Source organism: Cupressus sempervirens, chromosome 5 (assembly GCF_028749045.1).
Source record: "Cupressus sempervirens isolate cs-2001-9-10 chromosome 5, ASM2874904v1, whole genome shotgun sequence".
In the NCBI taxonomy this organism is placed as follows: domain Eukaryota; kingdom Viridiplantae; phylum Streptophyta; class Pinopsida; order Cupressales; family Cupressaceae; genus Cupressus; species Cupressus sempervirens.
Window position 1 is genome coordinate 59440847 of NC_143122.1, and position 12873 is coordinate 59453719.

General features: G+C 35.4%; 1 protein-coding gene and 1 long non-coding RNA gene across 2 annotated transcripts in view; one reads left to right on the forward strand and one right to left on the reverse strand.

The window, feature by feature from the left end:
* LOC149554539 (receptor-like serine/threonine-protein kinase ALE2) overlaps positions 1-5366 on the forward strand; it is a 54922-nt gene extending 49556 nt beyond the window's left edge. The window contains exons 4-10 of the mRNA XM_089828586.1: positions 1326-1418; positions 1665-1775; positions 1972-2343; positions 2432-2722; positions 2826-3215; positions 3395-3638; positions 3826-5366. Coding sequence (XP_089684712.1) covers positions 1326-1418; positions 1665-1775; positions 1972-2343; positions 2432-2722; positions 2826-3215; positions 3395-3638; positions 3826-4573 — 2249 coding nt within the window. The 3' untranslated portion in view covers positions 4574-5366. The remainder of the gene's footprint in view (positions 1-1325; positions 1419-1664; positions 1776-1971; positions 2344-2431; positions 2723-2825; positions 3216-3394; positions 3639-3825) is intronic.
* Positions 1-10706, reverse strand: part of LOC149554540 (uncharacterized) — a 35420-nt gene extending 24714 nt beyond the window's left edge. The window contains exon 1 of the long non-coding RNA XR_016364382.1: positions 10463-10706. This is a non-coding gene — a long non-coding RNA (uncharacterized LOC149554540). The remainder of the gene's footprint in view (positions 1-10462) is intronic.
* Positions 10707-12873: the final 2167 nt, after the last annotated feature.

Below are 12873 nucleotides of genomic sequence, written 5' to 3' on the forward strand. Positions count from 1 at the left end.
GAACATCAAAATGAACAATGTGCATCAAAGATAGAAGTAAAGTATCAACATAATGATTCATTATTACCGTAGGAACTTAAGCAGTTATTACCAGCTATAGCTGGACTCATAACACCTATGGATACATCATGCCTTATGGGAGATTATAACTAATAATGGATGCTACTTTGCTCTTTTTAATCTTTCATTCACCTTTGGAATGTCAAGAATGACCCTATCTATTTACCATCTAGGATTCAATGCAAAGCTATTGAATGAGTAGGTGTGGCTATTTTGTTCCACCCCCTATCCAAACAATATGTGAGCCTCTATGTGAAATTATTAAGGTAGGGGTCCCATGGGAGGGGCTTGGGCTCTATTTTTGTGGAGTGGGTGGCCCCATGATAATTTTTTAAGGGGGGTTAAAGGTTTATTTGGAATCTTTTCCTATAAAATAGGAGCTCTGACTTTTTAGCTTCAATTGAAGTGGGTGAAAATGGGGTGGGGCTGGAAATAGCCCCACTAGGTTAGGGAAGAATTTTGCCATTTGTCAACAACCCAATCTTCGTTTTCCCACCAAAATGAAATAATCCCAACAAATAAATTTATGAAGAAATATAATTCTTATTTTTAAAATTCACGAGACAACCAGCTTCCTTGAATTTAGGAGCTAATTTTTTTAAAGCAGACTCACATAAAACCATGGGACCGCTTCCCTTTTTAAATATTCCTAATACTCTCAGTGGCACCTGCTCTATTTTTAAGCAAGCGGGTACCCATGGAACCCCAGCCTAAATGCTCCTCTCTTGATATCTGATAAAGTCTGCCTGGTCATGCTCTTAGTAATATTAACTCAAAACTTAGCTGTTGAAGTTTGTTGTTATGCCAAAATTTCAGAGTCTTGGTTTTTCATTCATCTTATTAATTATTATACTGTTTGGAATTGCAGCTTAACTAGTTGGAAGTCTGTGGCTCTCCTTGGTTTAGTTGGCTGTGAATGTTTCCTTTACCCTGGTCTTGCATGTTCCAACACTTGGCAAAAGACCTGGAAGATATATAGTACTTGTATTGTTGCTGAATCAAGTCTTTCTGATCTTAAGTTTGTTTGTTGTGATGTTTTTCTTTTACATGCTTGTCTGTAAATTGCTCTTGATATTTGTTTATTGTGTCATACATGCAAATATTTTGTCATCTGGTTTAGGTAAACTATGGCATGCTTTTGTTTATATTTTATTGAGTCATAAATGCAAAAGTTTTGTCATCTGGTTTGACTAATTTATGTTATACTTTCATTCTAAGACAAAGTAACAAAAGGCATGATGTTGTTTATATTATGTAATTTTCAGTACATGCCCATCCTCCTAGTAATTCAGTCCCTTACCCTGCAAGAAGAAATCGGCCAGCAAGACATGCTAGAGTCATGCCACCTGCTAGTCAAGGTATGCGGAGTTTCAATCCTTGTATTGTAGCATTAGTTATTTCTCTTTGGTGAGTTGCTTTGGACTTTTAATGCCAATTTTTTAAACCCAGATTTGGAGTCCTTTTGGATTATTTATTAGCAAGCCAGCATACATTACAACTGGGCATGGTGATGCATTTATTCCTATTTGTAATTATATCCTAATTGCTGAAAGAATAACCAGGGAATAATGGTCATAAGTCCATTGTAATGATATATTTTGCAGGTCCAGTTGCAGCTTCTCCAAGGAAAGCACCCTCTAAACATCATCCAAAGAAGCCAAAGATTCCTGTCGCTGCATCACCATTAGCATTCCTTCCTCCACCATCTAATCAAGGTAAATAAAATATATTCTAACCATTCTTACAAAGAAAAGTTTCTTCACAAGTCTGTTAATTTTTTCAGTACAAGAAATCCAACTATTCCAGTGCTGGAAAGTCATTGCAGTTAACTGATTTTTCTGGTTAAACAGGAAAAGTTAATTGTAAAGATATCTTGTAAAATATTTCTAATATTATTTACTGATCCTACAGACTGTACAAAATTGACTTGTGTTGAACCACTCACAAACACTCCTCCTGATGCACCGTGTGGTTGTGTGCTTCCTATGCAAGTTGGGATTTTACTAGGGGTAGGACCTTATGCCATTTTTCCATTGGTGTCTGAGCTAGCTGCTGAGATAGCAGCAGGTATTTTTTTGAAACAAAGTCAAATTAGGATAATGGGAGCGAATGCAGACACCCAAGATGAAGAGAGAACACATGTGAGTATTGATTTAGTGCCACTTGGAGAACGATTTGATAACATGACTGCCTTCTTGACTTACCAAAGGTTTTGGCAAAAGAAAGTTATAATTAATGAGACCCTTTTTGGGAATTATGGAGTTGATTTTGTTCATTATCCAGGTATGCATTTTCAGGCTATGCTATTTGTTGTGAATATCTAGCAGTTAGTATGTTTTAATTTTTGAAGAGGAAATTGTGTTCATTTCAGGGCTTCCTCCATCACCTCCTTCACCATTTTCAAATACAACAGATGGCTCAAATGGCGAGGGCAGTGGGATGAGTGGAGGCTTAAATGGTGAAGAGCCACTTGGGGTTGATGTAAGGAAAAAGAGTGAAAAAATGGGGGGTGGAGTTATTGCAGTTGTTGCCCTATCTTCAGCTGTTGCAGTAGTGATCTGTCTTGCGGCAGTTTGGTTTATCCTATTGAAATTCAGCAACCAAAGTAAGTTGCCTGCAGCTGTTCCGCCCACATTTGTATCATCTGTACCGAAAAGATCAGGTATGACTGCAAAAGACGATTCAACTTCCCCTGGAATGTGTTTTGGTGACTATATGTGTCATTGGACTGTTAATCTAATGACTGCTTAATTTGTTATGTGCAGGTGTTGGTTCTATCCTCTCTAGTAGCATACCCAGTTCAACATCATTTTCCTTTGTTTCAAGTATGGCTACTTATACAGGATCTGCTAGAACATTTACACTAGCTGAGCTTGAAAAGGCTACAGATAGATTCATTTCTAAGAACATACTCGGAGAGGGAGGTTTTGGAAGAGTTTATCTTGGAGTATTAGAAGATGGAACCAAAGTGGCTGTAAAAGTTCTTACTAGAGATGACCATCAAGGAGGGCGAGAATTCATGGCAGAGGTGGAGATGCTCAGTCGATTGCATCATCGAAACTTGGTTAAGTTGATAGGGATTTGCACCGAAGAACGCAATCGATGTTTGGTCTACGAACTTATCCCAAATGGCAGTGTGGAATCTCATTTGCATGGTATAGTATTTTCTCACTAACCATTTTTTTGTATGCTTTGCTGAGATGTCAAAAATTTATGTTGAAAAGTAAATGTTTAAATAAAAGGTACTTTCATCATGACAATATTCTTATTTTGGAAATTAGCAGAATGCATGTAAAATTTAATGTTCAGACTCTATTTGTTTCAATATTTCCAGGCCCAGACAAAGAGACTAGTCCACTAGATTGGGATGCACGCATGAAAATAGCTATTGGAGCAGCGAGAGGACTTGCCTACCTGCATGAGGATTCAAATCCCCGTGTCATTCATCGTGATTTCAAAGCTAGCAACATTTTGTTAGAGGATGATTTTACTCCTAAAGTATCTGATTTTGGACTGGCAAAAGCAGCTTCTGAAGAAGGGAAGGAGTACATATCCACACGGGTTATGGGAACCTTTGGGTATTGTGCTGCATTTTCTTTAGGCTCAGTGCTTAAGATTTTCAGTTTCATTTTCTTCTGCAGCTTAAGAAATAATGTGGTATCTACAGCTGTTATTTGATATAAATCCTTTTTTTCCAGTGGGAGTTATTCACTCATGAATTTTATAGGAATACTTCGACTCACATTTAAGTACTTTCCCATGCAGATATGTAGCTCCTGAGTATGCAATGACTGGGCATCTGCTTGTGAAGAGTGATGTATATAGTTATGGCGTAGTGTTGCTGGAGTTACTTTCTGGAAGGAAGCCGGTTGACATGTCCCAACCGCCTGGGCAGGAAAATCTTGTTACGTGGGCTCGTCCCTTACTTACTACAAAGGAAGGCTTGGAGATGTTAGTAGATCCTGCTCTAAAGGGAACCTTTTCTTTCGATAATATGGCCCGAGTTGCAGCCATTGCTTCAATGTGTGTACAGCCTGAGGTTTCCCACAGACCATTTATGGGTGAAGTTGTACAAGCCTTAAAACTTGTGTATAATGATTTGGATGTGAGCAACAAGGGTGGATCTCAAAACTCTAGTCAAGTAGAAGATTCGCCTAGCTCTCATATCGAGCTTAAAGAAGATTCTGATCACACATGGTGGCCAAGCACTCGGTACATACCTGATGCTACTTCTTTTGTTACAATTGACTATGATTCAGGCCCACTTCAAGCACAGGGTTTAGATATGGAGAGACCACTTTCAGCATCTGCATTGCTCTCTTCTGGATTTTTAATGAGAGAATCATCGGACTCTTTCAGGAGGCATAGCTGCTCAGGTCCTCTGAGAACGAATAGAAGTAAGCCTGCTTGGTACAGGATCCGCGGTCTAACAAGAGGCAGCATGAGTGAGCATGGTTTTACGAGGCACTTTGGAACTGGTTTAGGCACAGATGTGAATGAATTTTGGCCCTGATGGTTGTTAGTAACATTTTTGGCCTGGATAAGCACATGAGCTGGCTGGCCTTACATAGCTTGTGATACCAGGGTACAAGGTGGAAAGAACTAAGGCTCCTAATGGAAGTTTTGTTCATAAGGAAATGTTTGAGCTTTTCAAATAAATGATTTAACAAGTTGCTTGCTTGAAATTTTTGAGCATTAGTTAACTGTTCCTGCATGATGCATGTAATTTTATTTGTGCCTTATCTTAGAAAGAGACAAAATGATTATTGGAGCAATGGCACTGTACTTCAGGTACCAGATCATTAACCACTATTCTTGGGCCTTGGGATTCAATTTTATGGTGAAATGCATACTCTGGATTTATGTTTTGCTGGGAACAACAGTGGACAATTCTTTTCATATCTCCAATCTATAGTTCAAAAAGAAACAATGAACAGATAGAAATCAAGATCTGCATTGTGCGTTGTTGACATATCCTTGGGGAACATCTTATTACCCAAGTTCAGAAGTGAAATAAAGAAAATCTTTCTTGCAGCCAGTGAGTTGAAGATGTATATTCTGGAATATGACAGTTGGAGCTTGTTAAAGAATGGGCAGGGCCCAATTTAACCGATGGAGGTCATTTTGTTGCCACTAAATGTATTTTTGTCTGTATTAGTGCGATACTTTGCACCAATAAAGTGACACTCCTATGTACTATTCTGCTTGTACTAAAGCTTTTGTTTTTTTAAAGCACTTCAGCATTTCTCCAGGGATTTTAATTTTGACTTTTACAATACAGAAAGACTTAACAGTTCCAGCTGAAATTTAGTGTATAGGCTACTTATGTTAGGTGATTTTAACCATAATTTTGTCTTGATCATTAGATGGTTAATGATAGGTTGATTAAACTTGTATTCTGCAAACGTTATAGAAAATGATGGTTCTATTAATCTCATATGTGTGCTCTGTTGAATATTTTTTCAGGAATATTTGTTTTTGCAGGTTTTGTAACTATATAGCTGCTTTAAGTAGACATTAATATACCTTTTTAACTGTTTCTTACTCGAGGAAAATTGTACTGGTTATTTTGGAACAATGTCCATACTTTATAGACTTGGACTTGGAGAGTACTTGGCAGGCCCAAAATTTTCAATATGGTGAGACCTTGGCAAGTACTCAACAGAGTATTAAATTAAAAATTGACATCTCCAAAGAGATTGCATGATATTATACAAGAAACATGTGAAAAGCATATTTTAACCACTGTTCTACTTGTGTTAGTATTCTTACCTGCATTTTTTCATCTATAAAAATAGGAGTTCAGTTTGTGCAAACTTGTCCAGCCAAAAAAATTAGACTATTCAGGCAACTGGGAGAGGGGTTGCAGATTTTAATCTGTGCCAAACAACTATAGGACAAAAGCTTGAAACAAAATTTCTGAACTTAGCGTTTATACTTTTTTGGATTGAGAAACTAAGATCACCCAAGCTCGAAGCTAGAGTAAGAATGACATGGATTGGGATCCCTGAAGAAACCTCAAAGTCCACGCTTTTGTATGAATTTGAGAGGGAAGATTGTGTACATGGACTGAAGTGCAGCATGTTTATACAGAAATTAGATCGGCGTTCATTAGGGAACAAGAACAGCCCACTTTCAGAGTGTCTTGCAACTTGCATATTAAATCCGTCTTTGATGCAATATCATTCCTTTCACAACACTGTCAACAAACAAACCCAAAAAAAACTAATTTAAAAAAGAAAGAAAGAATATATATATATATATATATATATATATATATATATATATATATATATATATATAGAATTGTGGGCACAGCCTTTAATAAACTCTTGATAGCTTATTCGACTCAATGTAGGAAAAAATGATGGAAATCTCTCTATAAAGTAAGTTCCCCTGAGCTTAACTGTCGCACACTCCTTTTTAAGTGTAATTTCTATGACCAATTATAATGTAACTAGGTGATGAGGATAGAAGATGGAATTTTTGAAAATTACCTGCGGAAAGCTGAAGTGCTGAGGATAGAACTAGATAAATGGAGTGGTTAATTTGAAAAATCTTATTAGTCTTGGCCATCCTGAATAGGAGTATAGGGTGAGTGACACTACAACTTGGGATTTATAGAAAGAATCTTATAATTTGCTAACTAATTTACTAATTATGTTATTTGATAATGCCGAAGCAATTTTACTTTCATCAAATCTTCTACCAAATTCGTTCTATTCACTGTTGCATTAAACAGAGGGCATCATGGAAGGACCCATGTTCAGGGAAAAACCAAACTTGTATGTTACCAAAATTGTTACGAAAAAAAATGAGACAGGCCACAATTTTAGATATGGAAAGAAGATGAACAATGTTAAAAACGTGATGTTGTGATAGAATATGTTCTATTCAATATGCAGAATACGTTCTATTAAATGTGCAGACTAAAAATAAATAAAAATCAAATCTTTTTTTAGGGTAATGTTAAAAATGTGATGTTGTGATAAAATATGTTCTATTAAATATGCAGAATACTTCTATTAAATATGCAGACTAAAAATAAATAAATATGCAGACTAAAAATAAACAAAAATGAAGTCTTTGTTTAGGGTAAATTTATTGAATAAATTGATGAAAGTGTTTAATAATGTCTGAAAGGCTTAAGTAGCGTGTGAGAGGATGGCTTAAACATCACACACTAAGTCTTGATTTTTAGGTTAAAAGTCATAAATAGTTAAAGTTGACTTATTTTTCCAAGCTTAATTTCTTCCTTAGTGTGATGTTTAAGGCTGGCTGTCTATGATACTTTCTAAGTAGTTCGATGAGGAATGACAATGAATTTCAATTTCTAGGTTTACTGTCCTGTCTAGCTGTGTCTATTTCACACTTTGAATAGCGAGAATATTTCACACTTTGAATAGTGAGAACTAGTTCTAAGTTAATCTATAAACATTTTTGCTCTTTATTTAACATTTGTTTTTATAGATACTTCTAATTACTGATTGATTTATAATAGAGTTAAATTCTTTGATATAATAATTTTTTAAAACTATATAATACTCTAATTTTTTCATTCTATTTGATATTTGATTTAAACTCTAGTTGAAATACTACTACATAAAGAATAAAGGAAAAAAATTCAACACTGAATGGCCAAATGGAATGGTGGAATGAAACCTCCAACTGATCAACCAATAGTAAACAGCTAAATGGTGCTGCAGTCACTAGGAAAATCCTCGAATGGTAAAATGTGGGAAAAAAACTTAACAATGAACGGCCAAATAGAACTGTGGAGTGAAACCTCCAACCGATCAACAGATAGGAAACAACTAAATGGTGCTGCAGTCACTAGGAAAATCCTCGAATGGTAAAATGTGGCAAAAAATTGAACAATGAACGGCCAAATGGAACTGCGGAGTGAAATCTCCAACAGATCAACAGATAGGAAACAGCTAAATGGTGCTGCAATCACTAGGAAAATCCTCAAATGGTAAAATGTGGAAAAAAAAACTGAACAATAATGGCCAAATGAAACTGTGGAGTTAAACATCCAACGCATCAACGGATAGGAAACAACTAAATGGTGCTGCAGTCACTAAGAAAATCCTTGAATGGTAAAATGTCAAAAGGCTCTGATGAATTCATGACTTGAATGCCAACCCTTTACCCTAGCTCCTTGCCATTCGTAGCCTCGTAAGCCATACCCAATTCGGAGGTGGCCGTGGGGTGGGCTAAGAGGTACATAAACCCGAAGACCCACCCAAATGAAGGCTTACCTCCTCTTTCTGATTAATCACTTTAGGAGCCAATGCATAACACTTTCTGATGTTCAGACGATTCGATTGATTTTGGGAAGGACACGATTGAATCTTCCATCTAAAATTATACATGCAACCCGTTGCAGCATGCCATTATTTGCTAAATCTTGTCCACACAATATAGGAACCTTTACTGGTAAACTGCTACACCCATGTTCTAAATTCGGAGGACAAAGTGATAGATCTAAGATTTGGTCACTCCACATTGACACAAGGTTTGACAAATATGAGACATTACTTAAGATTTGGTCACATAGGGGCATAATCTATTAAAGGGACAGTTGAGAAGTTGGGGGAGATCATCGCCATCTAATTGTGAAGTCGGGAAATCATCACCAACTTGAATACAAAAAAGAAATGCAGAAATAAGGAACGATAAAGGATAATTATACCCACACCTGCTTGTTAATATCTCTTCGTAGATCAAAGGTTGGAAATCTCACTATTTGATACATAATTCAGGACTTTCGAGAAACCTCAGTCCACCTGAAAGAATCCGATCACACTAAACTCTAACAGAGAGAAATCAGGATAAAAAACCCAAAGGTAACAAACAACGTTGGGCTTGGAACCATAGAGCTTTAACAATCAGGGAGTTCCTCGATCTAGCAAAGGCCCTATCAATCCCGCTGTCAGCAATGCAAAAAGTCGACGATTCCATCCCAAAGGACACGCCAAGGTCAGAAGACAGCCTTATGACCAGCCACACTGCATGGCCGTCATCGTCATCCTGTTGCTCTTCTGGAGCATTCTGCAGATTTCCGCTACGCCCTATCGGATTTTTTGGCTTCTCACTCGTCCTTTTGTTGATCAATATTTACTCTATTTGTTGATATGTTACGGAAATACCTCGAGTTAAATGGAAGTGCTGAGCAAAACTAGCTTAAACCAGTTAACAGCAACAGTCACAGATTTATAATTAAATAGTATATATTAATATGTTTTTCACCCATTCAATCCAAATGATCTGTTTACCCTCCACATGACCGGTTTCCCCTAAATTGTGTTTTAATATATAATCCTCGTCAAGGGTTTCAATGGTTATTTGGTTTTCGCTGGTTTGGGCATTAATGCGCAAGGCGGGGAAACACCCAGGACATCGGTTTAATAATATAAACTGCAAAATTAGATAGAGAAAACAGAGCCAATACGAATTATCTTTAAGCAGTGATCTTTTTCTCTGTAGATTGAAATAAAATTACAATGCAACTTCTGCTGTAATGTTTACTCACTTGGATTTTTTTTGGTTCTTAAGCAAATGGACTATCAAACGCAGGCTGTTTGTGCTGATCAGTGCGGTCTATAGCAGCTGCATGTGGAGTTCGCATGGGCTTTTAATTTATTGGAATTTAAAGAGTATTTTCTCATCGATTTTTTTTTAATGACGATATTGTAACAGACCTTTTAATTTTTCTTTAAAGCTCAAGCACTTGAACATTTCAGTAAAATTATATTATTTAATGTTAAAGATTTTTTGACAAAACTGAGAAGATTGCCTCTGACTTCGTTTTAGCTTGCAATCACCACCTTAAATACTAAAACTAAACTATTCAACTTCATCCATGATGCCTTCCTGAAAAGACTCAGACTAAATGTTGTCTTCATAATGTGATGGTACAGCATTGTCTTATGTACGGAAAGAAAAATCATGCCATGCAATCTGACCTAAGGAGATGATTTTTTTTGAACATTGACATAATTTGAATTTTGTATAATTAAATGATTTTCTTCACTAATGTTTTTATCACATTTTATGATTCAGTTATTATTATTTTTTTCTTTCGTTCATTCTGGCAATAGATCATAGAACGATACAAACCTGCATGTGAAAATCATTTCTTCAGAAATATTCAAGCTAACACGGGGAATTGGAGATTTTTTGAAACTTTATCTTAAAATTGAATAACTTAATTTGCCTCTAAAAAAATGGCGGAGCTTATATCGTCATATCTGAATAATCAAAGATAGAAAACTATTTGTATTTATCCAGGGGTAAAAATGACATTGATTTATCAGTAGACGATTTGAAAATATCAACAAAACTTTCAGAAACAATAAATATGATGCAAATTTGTAAGCAAAAATATTTAGGATCATACCAGTTCCAGTTAAAAACATTTAAATTAATCTGAATAGAATTGGTCACTGTTTTGTGTGCAGCATCACTTCAATCTATTCGTATGAATAAGACCCTCCATTGTGTGTTCTGCCATTTACGCGTTCGCAGCTAAAAAGATTTCTTGTTAAAATGGAAAGAACCTTAAAAAATTAAAAATACAGAGTCAACGATCGGAGCTGTAGAAAACAGGAAATTTATAGAAAAATCTTTAACTACGTTGTAATGAGAAACCATGTTAAAGCTTATATTCTTATAAGACGAGGTTACAGATCCTGCTTTTATGTTATAAAGCAAGCATATAAATAATGTTTTAAAGATTATTTAAGATTTATAATGGTGATGGGATTTAGAGATGAAATCCCACCGTTGGATTAGCAATCACCAGTTGTCACTCGATATGTTTACGTAACGGTCCTCAACTCATACGGTAGGAATCTTAAGACATCCTAAAATTAATGATTTTTAAGAACTATAACGGTGATTTCCTTCTTTATTATTATAATATTAATTATAAGGATAATGCAATTAATATAGAATCAAGTGTTACCCTACTACAATGGTGATTTGCTTTATTAATTAAAGGACAATGCAAGTGATTAGAATTAAATTTTATCGTAAATGAGCAAATATGAGTGTTCCATTGAAAATTTTCTATAAGTTTATATTTGTATTTGCATAATTAACTCAACCAATAAAATTTAATTAATTTGATACATTTTAGTCTAACTTATAGTTTATGAATTTATATATATTTAAAAAATGTATAGAAGATAATTATTTGTTATGTTAGACTAGAGTCCTATGGAGGGGGCTTCCTTAAATTTCATTAAAAATAGACATGGTAGCTATTGATAGTTTTTAAGAATATTTAAAGGGGTATGGTCTCATGGAGGGGCTTCCATAAACTTCATTAAAAATACACTTGGTAGTTACTGAGAGTCTTTAGGAATATTTAAAGGGGGACGGTCCCATGATTTTTCTTAATGTTTTTGAGATTTAAAAATTTAGCTCCTAAATTTATGATATCATTATTTTTATTACTGACATGTGACAAAAAAACACTTCTAACTTGGTGGGGCTAACTCTAGCCCCACTCCATTTTCACTGGCTCAAATTGATAGTGCTAAAAAGTTAGAACTCGTATTTCGTAGGAAAAGATTCAAATTCAACCTTTAGCCCCCTCCAAAAAATTATCATGAGCTACCTGCTCCACTAAAATTATAATTAGAATACAAAAAGTTTGTTGCTGCTTTTGCTTGGCCTACATTGTAGTAAACAAACTAGGAAAAAGAATTGTGATATTGCTCTCAGAATTTAACTGTGTAGTTTTTGAGTCAAACTCATTGACCCATGTTTCATGAATAGTGATTCACACATGAGTCCATCTCTCATGAGAGTCTTATCTTTGACTTGCTAATCAAAATTTTAAATCTAAAGTCTAATTGATGATCCACAATGGTGAAAAAGAGGTGAAATTTAGAAGAAGTTTTCTTTCATGAGAATTTCATTTTTTTATTTTGCTCCCTTGGTTATGCAAGGTGAATTTGGGAGGCGGAGTGATGAAGCTAAGATATGATCATGGAATCAAAGTGGGAAGGAAAACTCAAGCTATGGAGAGGAAAATTTGGATCGAGATGTGGTACAATTCAAGCTCAAGAGCAATAAAGATTTGGGTAAATGAAGACCCTAAGGAGTCCAATGAAGACTACAATCTCAAATTGCAAGTTCGAGTTTGAGGATGAAGATTAGAAGGTTCATGTTAGCAAATTTATGTCAATCGATGAGGAAATTTTCAAAAGATGGAGGAGAATTGAAAGATAATGTCATAGAGGCCATCATATTCATCCTCAATAAATTGATTTTTGGAAGAGTTAATCAAGGTTAAAATTTTGAGTATCAAGATATATTTCCTCTTTGTCAAAGGGTTAAATGAATCTATAGGATAAGGACAATGAGGTGGAATTGAGTTGTCTCCTCCAATCAGACAATTCTTGTTTTGAGCATCATTCAATCACATTGTGCCAAGTGTCCAACCTTCTCATTGGTTGAAATAATCGTTGTGATTTTCCTTATTGGTCCATAATGCGGTGCCCTCATTTAATTAGTTATAAATTTGAATATGCTAATTAGAGTTTTTCTTAAGAAATCTCAACCCTTGATTTTGAAACAATCTTGGCCCCTCATTGTAACTAGACATCTATAAAAGGCCAAGACCTTCTCATTCATAATTCATTAGTTTAGGCGATATAATAAGCGAGCTAGAAGATTAGGGTAGGCAAGCTAAGGGAGAGACTTGATGAAGTTTCTGCTATAATGCTTGTCAAAGTAATTGGTAATTCATTGTTGGATCTCCATGGTGGATTACTTAATATTTCTTTGAAGTGTAGCATG